The sequence below is a fragment of the Empidonax traillii genome, unplaced genomic scaffold, assembly GCF_003031625.1.
Source record: "Empidonax traillii isolate 1590-97213 ecotype Southwest subspecies unplaced genomic scaffold, ASM303162v1 scaffold552:size469881, whole genome shotgun sequence".
NCBI lineage: Eukaryota > Metazoa > Chordata > Aves > Passeriformes > Tyrannidae > Empidonax > Empidonax traillii.
The window spans coordinates 155,915-171,042 of NW_020955745.1; the positions used below are offsets into that span (position 1 = coordinate 155,915).

At 35.7% G+C, this 15,128-nt stretch overlaps 1 protein-coding gene across 1 annotated transcript in view; it reads right to left on the minus strand.

Moving 5' to 3' along the window:
- Positions 1-15,128, minus strand: part of CCSER1 (coiled-coil serine rich protein 1) — a 337,000-nt gene that overhangs the window by 81,372 nt on the left and 240,500 nt on the right. The window contains exon 6 of the mRNA XM_027897604.1: positions 12,264-12,341. Coding sequence (XP_027753405.1) covers positions 12,264-12,341 — 78 coding nt within the window. The remainder of the gene's footprint in view (positions 1-12,263; positions 12,342-15,128) is intronic.

A 15,128-nucleotide genomic window follows, 5' to 3' on the forward strand; every position in this document is an offset into this window, starting at 1 on the left:
CCACAGTCAGAGGCACAAAAGAACCTGACAAAATCAGCTGCACTCCAGTTCACAACATTTATTTTTCCGCACTGCCAATACAGCCTGAAAGGATGAGGCTGCTGCAATTAGACAGTCAAATCGCAACCTCTTAGATGTATCACAGAAGAATATTTGATGGTGCATAAGTCACTATAATTTAAACTGTTTCCAGGTGAGGCAATCACTTGCTTAGATTCAGTTAGTTTTGCCTTTTTGGACCCTTCTGGGAACGCTCTTTCAAGCTAACTGCACCAGAAAGCTTGCCTGCACTGTTGCTTTGAAAAATTCATGGAGGTGTGCAAGACATTCTTATGTACAGGTGACCAGTTATTATTTACATAAATCACAAAAAAAAACCCCTAAAAAATTAGAGGGATTGAATAACAATCGACACTTACTCTTCATCTTCTTTAAATAGAAAATAAAGAACTTTACAATGGAATATTTAACACACTACATTTCCCATTCAATAATATGATGTAAGGTTAAACATGCCATTTTTCAACTTGTCTTTCCACTCTTATTTATAATCAAAACCAATTTCAGCATTATACAGAGAACTGAAGTATCACACAGTATGAATTACTTCTCTGTTTAATGCCCTCATGAAACGGAAGTTATCTTTAAATATAACAAATAGACCTCAGATGCCACTTTTTTATTTAAAGAGAAACAATCTTTTCCTACATGTGACTGTGAATGAAGAGATCTGTTTTCAAACTGGGCTTGGCTTCCCAGCTTGGGTAGTAAAGGAGTTGCAGAATTCTTGTTCTGACTGGGAATATTAGCCCTTTGAGTAAGACATAGGTCAGTGAGGAATTACTAATATCTGGAAATTGAAACCAGGGAAAGCACAAGCAGTTCCCCAGTCTGAGACCAGGACAACACGCAGTATCACCAATACAAATACCTCAGTTTTTTTCCCGTGAAAGGAAGATAATTCCTCTTCACCCTGTATGAGTGTTATGAGCATTAGTATTTACAAGAGCCTCTGCACCTCAGAATTAATTAATATGTATGATGATCAGTCACATCAAATTTGCATGCTGAAGATATCTAGTTGATGTGTGAGTAGCATTTATAGGATTGTAGTACTGATACATAAAAAAAAAAAGACAGCTTCATAACATTGTTAATTTTTTCCCAATTAATTTCATTTCCTCTAAGGACCTCTTTCTGTCAAAAAGGTGCACACTTCTTTATAAAACAGATTAAGCTCAATAGAATGTTGGTTTAATTTAAGGACAGATAATTCTGTGAGGTTTTTTTCTTGTCATGATAAGGAATTATCATTTTGCTAAAAAATTTGCATTCATCCTCATGCAACACTAAGGATAATTACAGAAATGAAGAATACTAAAATCAACCATTCCATGGTTGTAAAAGGAAGCGGATAAAGATGTTCAAAAGAGGAAACCAAAGCACAGGGCTTAAAGGATTAATAACTTAAAAGTCTATATATATTATTCACTCAAAATGTTTATAAACACGGCAATAAACATCAGATACACCAACTTGCAATTGAAGGATCACCCTCAAGAACACAACAGAGCATAAAGCAAAATAATGAAGATACCAAGAAGCCACAAGTACCATTTTGGTCATTTCTAATCATGACAAATACCCTTCTATCACAGCCAAAGGCTTTGCCACTTATAACTTGGGGTGACCAAACGACATGGCATATGATCTGCTTCTTTCCTACCAGGCACAAGAGCACAGAGAAATGTTTGACATTTCCACAGGGCAGGAAAACCATTTCTTCTCCAAATTCAATCCTGTATTGATATAACAACTCCCATTCAAGTGGTCAATTTGACAAAATCCTTTCCCTCAGTGCTGCTCAGGGAGCAGCAAATGCACATCCAGAACTGCTTGCAAAGAGTTCTGCCCTATTAAGCCTGTCAATACAGACAGACCTATAGGCAAAGAGATTGAAAATTTGACGAAAGAAAACTGACGTAGAGCAATCCAAACAATCACTCAGAAATAGTAAGGTAACATTACAGTCCAAGTTCCCCTCTCAAGCAGTATCCCAACTTCATCCTACTTAACAGCTGCAATACCAGAATGAAAGTAATATTTAATATATTTAAACATTATCTCTCGCAGGAGATAATTTGTTGATAATTTGATAATGTTGATAATTTGTGTGTGTGAAACTCCTGTTCTTTAACACGGGCATGCCAAATAGCTTTATTTAAAACATTTATTTAAAACTTAATTTAAAACATTCACTCTCCCTTATTTTCTTACTATTTTTTTCTTGGTTTTATTGCATCTTTTTTATCACAATACATAATTACATACTGCAGATTTCCGGTTAGTCTCCATTTCCTAAACATTTTTAATTTGATCCAGACATAACAGTCTGCCAAAGAGGTGAAGTGTTAGATATTTTAGTGAAAAGTAAACAGAAAAATTTCAACAATAATATTTGTGTCATGTTGCTTGTAAGAACTATTTATTCTTTTTTCCTGATTTTTCCCTTGATTCAGCTGTAGTTGAACTTTTTTTTCTGTTTTCTGAGCTTTACCTCTTTTTACTGACTTATTGAAATAAACTGGCAATTTAGGCATCTTCTTAGAAGCACCAGAAACAAGTTTTGCTCTGTACAGGCTTGTGGAACATTATGTGCTTCCCCCTTTCACTTAAATCTGAAACTTCGCTGCGAAGAAAAAAAAACCCCAAATAAACAACAATCAGTCATGCTGGATTATTTCTTTCTTGGTTACTGACAACATAAAAAAAAAAAAAAAAAAGAATACAGAAAATGGTAATGTTGATTTCAAGCAACAGAGAAGATCAGGCACCAGAGGAACAGAACCTTTAGGGACAGACTGAAAGCCTGTTCAAAGCTGACTTTAATCAAATGACGAGTGGGACTATACAATACTGCTGAGAATAAATACTACAAGAGTAAAGAACTGGCTGGGTCAGAGAGGAGGTCCCTGCCATTCCCAATTTCTAACAAAGAGAAATCACACTGCTGACTGCAATGAACTTCATCATCTTCTGTCTAGGACCTGAACTACTCAGAATTAATTAAAAAGGATTTCTCCTATCTCTTTTCAGATGCCCAGTTTTGTACTTAAAGATACATATCCATTCATTGTTTGTATACCTTGAGCCACAACCCCTTGCTAATCTTAATCCCATGAAAAACTACAGTTATTTGGACACAAATTTTCACTGTTCTCTGGTCACAAGATAAAAAAAATTCTTGAAGTTTACTACAAAGCCATATCCTATGAATTGAAAGTATCATTTTATCACAAAGGAAAATTAAAAATTTGCTATTCCTTCTCATCTATAGCATTCATCCTTGCTCAAAGATATCAAATCCAAAAAAAAAAAAAAAAAAAGTCTCTTTCTTAGTTCATGTAATCTCTCTGATTTTCTGTCAGGTGATCTGCTGAGTATTTAGTTCTTTATTCACTAGGACAAAATCAAGTCATTAACTCTGTTTTTAGGCCTTTTTGTCCCTCCCATTATCAATTCCTTCAACCATGAAGGTAGCTCTCTTTTTTGCTTTAGTCCCTCCCTTTTTTTAAACAGAAATTTGCAAGTACTATATATCCTTATCCATTTATTAAAAAATGGTTATATATTTATATTTTCTAAATATTTCAAGGTTTTTTTTTTTTAAATTTTTAAAGTTATCTGTAAGATACTTAAGTACAAATGGCATTTTCCTATACATGTTCCCCATGACAACAATCAAATATACCCACAGCCTCGAGACTAGGTTTTCAACATTTTAAAAAGAATTAAAACTGACACTTTCCATTGTCTCCATCCCCTTTCAGAATTCTTATTAATCTCTAATAAACGAAGAAATCTGAATAAATAGATTCCCTATCCCACACATGTAATGAGACATAACTTTTCAGGACTACTATCAAGAGCCAGATCATACAGCTACATATAAGAACACTTCAATAAACAAAAATACCTTTTTATTTGTCCTGTTTTCAAAAAATTGCATAAAAAAGAAAAAGAAAACTTTACGGTTCCTAAATAAATTATAAGGCATTAAAAGGTCACCTTAAACAAACGAATACATTTCACTACCAACCATCAAAGTACTGAACTGTACCAGGAGCAAGGAGAAGAGCAGAGAGTAAATGGAATGCACATGTCAGGGCTTAAAATAAGAGTACATTACACCATTCAGAAACAAAAAATTTACCCAAATACTACCATCTTATAATCCTTAAATGCAGGGGAAAAATATTTCTTTTCACACAGAACTAGCTTTAATGTTATACAACCATGCAAAGGTTGGTGGAAAGAGGAACAGCACTTCAGAAGTCCCAACCAAACACTCTAAGTCACCAGCTAGATGATGCAATCAAAGCTTCCCAGACAAGTAACATTGCTCCGTAAAATTAAACAGCTCAGTATAAACAAGTGGGTTGCAAAAGAGTTTAAAACTTACCAAGAAACACAGCATGTCCAAGCATCAAACTCAAATGGAAAAGAAACCAGGAAAACAACCAAAATCAAACCAAAGCATTCATCACTTCTCACTACCTCATCTGCTCTACTAGAAAGTTCACAAGAGGAAAGATGGGATATAGCTGAGTTTCCTAAGTGGCACAAGGTGTTTCTGTTTCATTAATTAGACCCCGCCTTTAATTTCAGGTGATTACAATTAACAGTATATATCCACTCCTTAATGGCGGTCTAAATTGCTCACCAAAAAATCTGTCTCTTTAAACTCCAAGTGAATGTTATCAAAACAAATCAGTTATTTTTAGTGTTTTACTTTTGATGCATTCAATTTCATAAGAATTTCAAAACATCAACCCTGTATTTCCTACAGTTTTCCTATTTTCCTACAGGGATTATGTTTGCAAATGTGGCTGGGTCATTAACATAACTTATTTCAACACAAGGAAATCATTCATGCATGTTTTATTAGAAGAGTCAAGGATCAGATGATTTCCATTTGATGAAGTCAAAATTTCCTGTCAAAAACACCTTAAGTTTCCATGCAAATGTCTTTCAGAGGCTTTCTGGATAAAAAAGGCAGTCATTGGCCAGAAAGGGAGAAACCACCTGCTACAGAGAGAATACACATCTGAGATGAAGGAAACCCATTTTCAAGTCCCCAGTTGTGTCTGTATTGAGACAAAGAACTTAAAGTGCTTTTACTGGGTATATCAAAATCCTCCCATGGAGTTTCAAGAAAATCTTTTTTCACAGTCTTAGTGATACACCCTTGTCAGCAACCCATAGCGTTACAAGTTTTATGACTTTTAAATATTAGATATAGAGTACTCAGCAGGAAAAACTTACTCTGTAGGTATGCATCAGAACACATCGTGAGCATGTGTCTGCCTGGGGGAAGGAACCTGAATGAACTCAATATTTAGCCTTGTAGTACTGATTATAACAAATTTTAAGTAGGGCCGGAAACCCTGTTAACTGAAAAAAGTAACGATGATCCTTCTGCATGCCTTTGTTGAAGCATCATCTGTGTTTCTGGTTGCTTTTGGAGACTTTAATAAGATATACATTAATCATTTTCCTGTATGTGCCCCACTGAGTAACCTAACTGAATTTACAGCATTAAAAACATCAATTTTGCCTAAACTCATGGATTACAATTTTGAAATATTGAACTGTCATACTATGACCTGTTTCAACAAATTAGGGAAAACATGCTAAAAGAGAATTCATGTTGACAAAATTTGGGAGAGGAAGTAAACTATGACCAAGGCATTGAGGCAAAAAGAAATCAGACAATATAGGCATAGCTCTCAGCTTCATTCCTTATTTTTTTAGTAATGATATCAGTGACACTGGGAAATTACAGATGTTGTACCTACACTCCCCACAATAAAAAGTAATCTTTTCTTTTAAATAAAGGGGGGGGGGAGGGGTAGGGAGGGAATCTAAATCTTGTAAAACGTCCCTGTACCAGGACAACTGTATTAATGAGTTCAAACAAGTTATCTTGAATGATTCCACATTTCATGTGTCAAGGTCTTCAGCTATTACCTCTCTTGAATTATTTTATTTTCAGACTACACTTTGAGCTGCAAGCCCTGAAAGAAATGGTAATCTCAGGAAATACCATCTTATGTTCAGAATGTGTACATATTTGTCTGTCTTCTCCATACATGAAGTCTGGCAGGTATAGATTACCTGCAGGCACTCAAGACTACTTTTGCCTGGGTGATAAAATCTTCCTTAACTATACATCAGTCATTCAGAAAAGTATATCTATTGAGGTGTTTTAAGTCCACTCTTTCCTACAGTCTGTTTTTTAACACTTAATTACAGTATCCTGGTCTTTACTCTGCTTTGAAAAACTGCTTATTTAGTGTATTTGTTTCTCCTTAGTCACCCAATGTCCCCTAAGAGTGCGAAATCAAATACTTCTACGTAGGGAGGTATAACAACCCAAAGTATCTAAGCAGTAACGTTATCTGAATGATTAACTCACATACAGTATTCCTAAAATTGTATAGCAATATTTTTGGATTATACAGTAGCTCTGCTGCCTTCAATATTTCCTACTTTCTAAACCTGAAGGAAGAGGTAGATAATTCTGGTCCCAGGGTGTACAGGAAAGCTTTTTCAATGGACATACACAAAATACATGAAGACCTGTTCAAATCAGCCCATAAATGTAGTGTATTTTCGACAAGAGAAGGAAGCCAAAATCAATGGCAGACACAAAAAATGTGTTGGGAGAAAGACAGCTTGTTTTCCACTCAGTTTAATGGCCAGGATAAACTTACACCTGAAAGAAATTACTAGGTCAGGGGAAAACTGGGAAAGTTTGTTGGTTTGGAGTTTTTGGTAATTTTTTTCTTTCCTTAAGTTCTATTTTGATAATAATGTCCTTTTTCACTCCATTTCATATCAGTCAAAGCTGAGGAAGATAATTTCATAGCCACATCCACACCCTTCTGGATGAGCCAATGCAAATACTAATCATGAAACAGGTGCTGTGGTTCAACTCAGGTTTGCTGGCAGAGCCCTGTTCCTAAGGAAAAGTGTGCATAGAGTTACTAAGGAAAAGGAAAAGAGTGAACAGATACACAGATGCTTCTTGCAACAGGACCCATAATACCTACTTTGCACTCCTACCTTCAGAATAAATTCAGTGCTGTAGCAGGTATAGACTAGGATGATAAAAGACTGCAAAACAAATCAGATGTATAAATCTTTTTGAGAACTTACAAAATTGAAGGCTTTCATCAAAGGCAGAAAGCTGCTGTTATGATGTGACTTTTGTAAGTCTGTCCTACACCAGTAAGACATAAGGAGTCATAAAGAAAGCAAATACTGACATGGAAAGTAAAATTAAAAAGTGGGAGGAATTGATTAAACCACTGAAGAATGGTGACAGACTGGTTTAAAATAAGACGGAGATTGGGCCAGCAGATTAATAGAGGTGGGGTTGCATGAGTCATACTTGTATAACTCTACTCACTTTAGTAAAAAGGCCAAAAACATCTCCATAACAAACAAACAAACAATAAAAACCCCCACCAAAACCACAGGGGCTTCAAAACTTACATGCTTCTCAGAGGAAGCAGAAATTCAGGTGGAGGGTAGGAGACGGATGAGAGCTAACGAGGCCTCCAGCCCATGAAAGAGGATCACTGAACCCTAACCTGTATCAGCCCATGGGTCATAATGTCTATGTGATTATTTCAGAATATGTTTCAAAACCAAAAAGAAACAATACATTAAAATGATCTTATTCGAAGAAGTGACAGCAAATATTTAAAACATTGAAAATAGTGCATTTAAGGTAGAGAGGGTAAATATGCTGCTGTGTCAGCATAAGAAGCTTTTTGAAGTATAGGCCCATTTTTTTGTCATCGTTGCTGACTAAGTTAGGAGAAGACCTCATTCTTCACCTGGATATATCAAGTCACACTCTCAAAGATAAGTCTCCTGGGCTGATCAGCTATCATTATTGTGACTGCCATATTGATTATTCCAAGCAACTGCAGCAAAATTATTAATCTGATTATTGACCAGATGGAAAATTTATCTCTTGCTAAGTTCTATGCACAAATGTCATGAGCTGAGGGAGTTGGGCCCATTAGTGACTGCAAAGATCTGTGTTTACAGAGCCAGTAGAGCTGCAGGATGAACAGCAGAACTTAGTACAAACATATTTTAGTATAAATCTATATAGACCTACAGCAGCAGTAACACTGCTGAGGACTGTGAGCTTTTGCTGTTTGTGCTGGCACTTCCATTTTCTTACTAAGGGAATTTGCATGAAGAGTATTAATTACATAAGTCAGAACACAATAAGATAATAAATGCTGAAGCAAATTCTCAACTCCCTCAAAGCAGAAAGGAAAGAATGGAAGAATTTTTTTCTTTTGTTTAATGCCAATTAGTAAAGCGTGGCTGAGTTTAATCATAGAACTGAAACACGATTAAACGTTCCTATAATAAATTTATGGTTATTATTTACAACTTGGTTGTGGCTAATAACCAGTGAGACTGATGCTCATTATAATAGACAATACATAATTAGGTAATATTAGATATCTTATGTACTAAATGGTTGTCATATATCTCTTCTTAAAAGGTTGTCACTATATTTTAGAACAATTTAAAAATAATAAAATACTATTGTAATAAAGCACAGTATAATGAGTAAGAGAAAGGAACAGGTTCTAAAAAATGGATAAGACATTGCTTGGTAAGTTGACCGTTTAGAAATACCCCCTCCTCCACTTATCTTCTAAATGAAAGGCAGGATTATTTTTAATTCCAGTTAATGAGCATAGATATAAGTAGTCAGAATTAAAAGTCACTCACCTTTGAGCCAGCTACAGTTTTGCTATTATAACACAGAATAACACTTGAGTTGAAGTTGCAAGATAAACACCATTCTGCTCTGTTTTATTTCAAATTCATAATTCTGAAATTTTTCAATTGTTACACAACTTTTTTCCCCACAAGATAAGGACCTAATTCTTCAAGCAATATTATACAAGGATAGAAGAATAAACTGTTGTTCAAAGGAAGATCCTCCCTATAGAAGAGTTTAAGTTCAAAACTACCAACAAATATGATGTTCTTTTGTGAGAGGAGAAATAAAATTTTCCCATAATGTGAAAAAATATATTGCTTTTTTAAACACTTTTAACCATAGAAAACAGCAGTGGACTGAAAGCTGGAATTTGACATAATCACTTAAACAAAATGCCTATAAATGTTTTATCAAAAATTCTTTCAGAAAAGCTTTTCAAAAGTGTCTGCATACGTGGCTGAATAGGACTATTTTCCAAGATTCTGAAGAGCACAGCTAAGGAAGACTGCTCTGAATACCTGTGTGTCACCAACTCCATAGGGAGAAAGAAACTCGAAGGCATACAAAATTGTGTGTATTCCTGGCTGTTGTGTAAAGTTGCTCTTTCCTCACGTAAAACAAAATTTACAATTTACAACAGCTGTGGAGCAAACGTTGCTGAATGGCGTTAATGATATGTTTATCTTTTCATTTCCTCATGATCGCTTTTAGGATTAAATAGCATTGGAGCTGGCTACCCTTATTTCTTACTCAGTTGTTTTCTATTCCTTTTGCTGTGTATCACTTACACTCTTTTAACGGTACAATCTTAACACAAAAGAAGCCCAATGATTCCATTAAAATAACAGCATACGATGGACCCAGGTGGAGTATCTCTTGCTGGACTGGAAAAGATATTCCTCCAAATACTCCTGAGTATAGTCTCATATGATTTGCATCTTTCTGGCAGTGCTACATGTTACAGCATGTGGAATAGACTGAGAGAACCGTAGCTGAGTTCAGTGTTAAGAGAGCTGAGATGCAACCTGCAAGCACTCTCAGGGGAATTTGTTTTCCAACTTCCATTAGATTAAATTCAAAATCTTAAAACAGTTTTGAACAAGCTTAGGTTCTCCATATTTATACACCACATATCCTGTGGGATTAAAAATTCTAGGCATCTGCTTTGGTGAGGTTGGATGTAAAATAAGAGTATGATGACAGGATTTGTATTCTTTCTTTACGCAGAAATGAAGGCAAATTGTTAAAACCCAAGGAAGGACAGTTCTCTTTCTTGGTATGGCTGAGAACTGGGGCTGGGTTTCATTTCACAGTCTAATATAAAAGCTCATTAGCTCAGAGATCCTCAACTATCCCAAAGAGAGGCAGTTTATAGGGCCCTGCTTTGTTTCACCTGTGTTTTCAGAACCACAGAATAGAATTTCTTTTTCAATCTTTATTTCTACAGCAAAGATGTGGGAAAGGTTATTATCATGCTGCTAAGGGAAATGCATCATTCCATCATCAAAAGCCAATATTATTGACTGACAGTATTTGGAGAGGGTTATGACTTGTAAAACCTGTTATTCACATTACTACTGGAACAATACTGCTCTCTCTTCGAGTGAGTCAAGGAGAAATTACAGAAACTGCTACATTGTAAATTACTCTTCTTTTTTCTCCTAAAGGGCATTGGCTGTGAGATGTATTTGACTTTTTCCTACTCTGACTTCTATTTTACTAGAATTCCAAAGGAAAATGTTTCCTGTTTTGAAAACTGACTGAAAATGAAAGATTAAATAATGCTCCCTGCCCTAATTTTTCAATTTCTTGTACCATTTCCTACTAGACTTTTAATATGAAAAATATTTTTATTGTTTTAATAGAGCAACTATTCCACTTCAAATAAGCAATTAACAATTCATTTTGAGTTATACAAGCACCATTTCCTTTAAAAATAAGGGCACTAAAATGTACCTGTCAGAGCGCCCCTGACACAAACAGAGCAGCCTTTGCTTACCTCAGCATCAGAGTTCATTTTTTCAAGTTAGATTTTCTTACCTCTTACATCTTTATCTGAGCTGAGCAGCCTGTTTCTTTTTATGGGACATATCTTAGTGGTTTTCCAGGCACAGGGAGACACAATAACTACTGAATGTGACTGTGAATGTTGACCAGACTTCAGTGTGCTTTTAACGTGGTGTGCCAAGCTAAAAAGACACACGCCCTACTATCTTGGTACAACATTGCTCAATTTCAGTCACATGTGACTGAGGGACAGGAGTCTTGTAAATGTTAAATCCTCAAAGAGGAATGAGAATCAGTAAGCAGCTGACCACCGTTATCCCATTTGTACCTCCACTGATGAAACAACTGAGCAAGCACAATCCTTAACTATTCTACTACCAGGAATCAGCTGCTTATGAACAGCTAGCTGATTATGACCTACAGGCTATAAGTCTTGCACAGGCATTCAAAAGATGGAAAAAATAAAAATGGGATTTTTCCAGAGTTGGCCAGGTCTGAAGGCTGCTGGTATTTCCTGTGCTGTGGGCATGAGCAGGAGAGACACAAACTATTAATTCCAGTTCCTCATTTTTAATTTAGCACCATCACAAGGTGACTGAAAACACATACAAGCAACTAATTCTATCCAAACAGAAGGTGGAAACTTAGGAGAGGGAAAATTATAAATTTTTAAAAGGGATATTCCTGTGCGTGTAACTTAATCCATGTCATAACAATCCATGTCATGAGTCAGCGGTGCTGAAGACACAAGTTCCCTCTTCTTTATCTAATCAAACAACTGGCAAGGTGACTTCTTTGCCTCCCAACACAGAATGCCTGGGTGGCCTCAGGAGAACTCTTTCAGGAGTCCAGCTCTGCCTAAGGCCATTCTGTATCCCAGGGCTGGATACCATGAAGTCAGCTGAAAAAGTGACACATTGCCACTTGCTCCTCACAGCTTAAATCTAATGAAGTTGTGGACATTGTCCAAATATTTATTATTAAAATTAATTAAAATGCCAGGCCTGTGGCTTACACTGGATTTATGACAAACCTGTTCTTTGACAGATCTTTAATGTCTCCTGTATCCTTGGATTAACTAATCACTGTTTCATTAAAACATGTACTTGAAATACAAAATAAAGAGAGATCTGTTGATGAAACACACATATACAGGAATGCACTATCAAAATGTACATGAAATAGATAAAAGCACAGTCTTCTAAATAACAGTTTATGGCTCTAGTCTGCTGGAAAAATATTCCTCTCAAAACTAATAACATTTTATTCTAGGTATTTCTTGAAAACTGCATGCTATATAGACATGACATCTGCTGATACCACAGTAATTTAAAGAAAAGGAAAAAGTAATATTAGCGCTTCACGGTACCCCAGATAACATGATAAGCCAAAATTAACAGACAATATTTAGTATTAAATTAATTAACCATACCTTGAAAAATAAGGGCTCCTCAGGGAGAGGGCTAACAGGGAGTGAGGTGGTGCTACTTGCTGGACTCATGTCTGTACTCTGAAAGAAAAGCACACAGGAGTTTGCATTTTCAGTCAAGTTCTATGGACAGCTTTTTACATTTTGTGAGAGAAAACAAAAAAAAACCTTGAAGAAAACACTGAAAACAGAATTAGATTGACAAGGCAACTGCAATCTGTACTTTATTTACTTGTAATTAGTTCAAGTACTTCACTAATGGTTAAGTACTCTGCATTTTCTTTATTTTAAATTAATTCCCCATTCAAATATTGAAACACATGCACAAGTACACAAATAAGCCCTAATACATTAAAAGAAACAGGGAAGACCGAAGTTATTAATAAAAATAAGTCATTATTCTTCAGTGAACATATCAAGTCTAAATGCTTTAAAGATCAATCTAAACCACTACTCTCTCCAGGTAATAGTACAGTAACCTGTTGGTTAGCATGGTCATTATTTTTACAATGTGATAGATATAAAATGAAGTGTGGAAGCTCTTAACGACTGTCAATAGTACTAATAATAGAACAAAATCTGGATATAAAAAAATATATAAACAATACCAAATTGTTCTGGAGAAAACTAGAATATATGATACTTTTAGGGAAATACCTCCTTAAATGCTAAAATGAACAGAAATCCGTCACAACCACCAATAAAACAGAAAAGATATAATGAAGAATACACAAAAAAAAAAAATAAACAAATTTGCATGGCCTAGAAGTGCATCTCCTTTTCACACTGTAGCATGCAATGAAGAGTGAATTCAGCTTAACTTATCTGATACCTGTTTTCACATCAATATGAATCTACTCTGAACCCTTTAAAAAACCAAAATTCTGCAAGTGAATACTGCTCCACCCATTAGGTGATAACAGATCACTAATCAGAAGATTTTTATGTTATGTAGAGACACTGCACTTTATTCAACCAACTGCTACAGGATGAAAAATGAGATAAACCTTTGGGTACAAAATCCCTATGTCAGATCTCAAATAGAGCGCACAGACTTCAAAGTTAACACCTACTGAGAAAATTTCTGAGTTTAATTAGATACACATCAGTTACATCACACCGGGAAGAAAAGACAACAGTTACTTGCTAAATAAAAGGGATGCAAATAAAGGAGAAAGAAGGGGACCATGGTAATTATTTTCTAAGAGAAAGAGAGAGCCAGGTAATTAATAACACATGGAACACAGAGAAGCTGTTGAGAAATAAGGGAGATTACAGCATGTCAGAAAGCCAGTGTTTCTGTAGAACTCATCACTGGTTTTCAGAAACATTACAAATTTTTAACATGGACTCCTGCACTCAACCAAGAAAACTGGCCAATAATCTTTACCAAAGGAAGTGAAACAGCTCTTTTAGATTAAACACAAAGTACAGACAGACTGGACACCTCCTCTGTGGGAGCATTCTGCCTCAGAAGCCAACAGTTCAGCTAAAGATAATTTGTCTTTTAATTTATACAGAACAGAAAAAACCTAAGACGGGAAAAAAAAAAAATCACGTAGCTGCTTCCAAACCAAATCAGGTGCAACTAGAAGTTGCAATGACTATGTTGCTTGACAAAACATCTCAGGGCACGTACCTCAGAAAAACATCTGCTCTTCCACAATGACTGGACACGAGCCAGCCCAGGTCTGAATGCCACACTGGTGTGGCACCGTGCCTGAATTAGTAAGGCTGTTGAGAGACAGGGTATATTCCAAGGAGCACCGTGTGTACACAGCTTCTGGACTGAAAATGGTTTGAGTCTGGTCAGATGGGAGCATTGGCAGAAGAGTCTGTGCCTGACTAGAGCTGCCCACACCTACAAGCTCTCAGTGGCCCCTCCAAGAAGGGCAGTGATTTTCCCCTCTAAGGAAAGCACGGCAGTTTCCACGCCTTTGTAAATTAATTAAATCCAATGGCACTAACACAGTTTATTATAGCAGAGAATTGATTGGGACAGTACCAAAAGTGTTGTTTCTTGAGCTACTAAAAACTAATCGCTGTTTGAAAGGTGCTATCAGCTTGTCCTCCTGAAGGGATATACTAAGAATTTCAAACAACATCATACCCCCACTCTAAATTTACTGTCCTTGGAGTATTTATCACAATCACACTTTGCAGTCTAAAGCTCCCTATACATATAAAAAAATACCACTGTGAGGAATTCACCCAATGGGTACTTTTTATTTGATGTTGTCTAAACCAATTCTGTTCTCATAAGAGCCACCTCTCTAAGTACAACTTAAAGTTTTACTTATAAATTAACCAGAATATGCAATACCATTACGCTATAATTACATCTTAAAAGTCATTAAGAAAGTTAAATAAACATAATTTCTATCAAATCACAAATATTAGGCAAAATTAGCTAAATTAGGACATTTAATTTTGCAGTACTTTTCTGTTCCACTATCATTTTAATAAGTATTTTTGACCCACAAAATGCTCAGCTGGGTTTTGTAGACTGAGCCTTTTCCATGTGACATTGGGAACCTCTCAGTGTAATGGAGGGCAAAGAATTTTCAAAGCTTTAATCACCTAAACTATCTTTTCAAAATGTCTGAATACCCAGCAATTCAAGTATTTCTCAGAACAACAGTTTAGAAAAATACCATCAAGCCCATGTCAAAAACAACCCTGTAAGCTTTTCTTTCAGTACTTTTAGGCCAATTTTAGTCTGGAACAGGCTGTTACAATACAGAAAATTATCTAGACATTATTAGAATTTTGCCAGCAATTGTTCCATGATTACAAAGGTCAGTGCTCAAGCTTTATTCTAATTTCTGGAGCTGATCAGTCTAAGTATACATCATCCTTCCTGTGCAA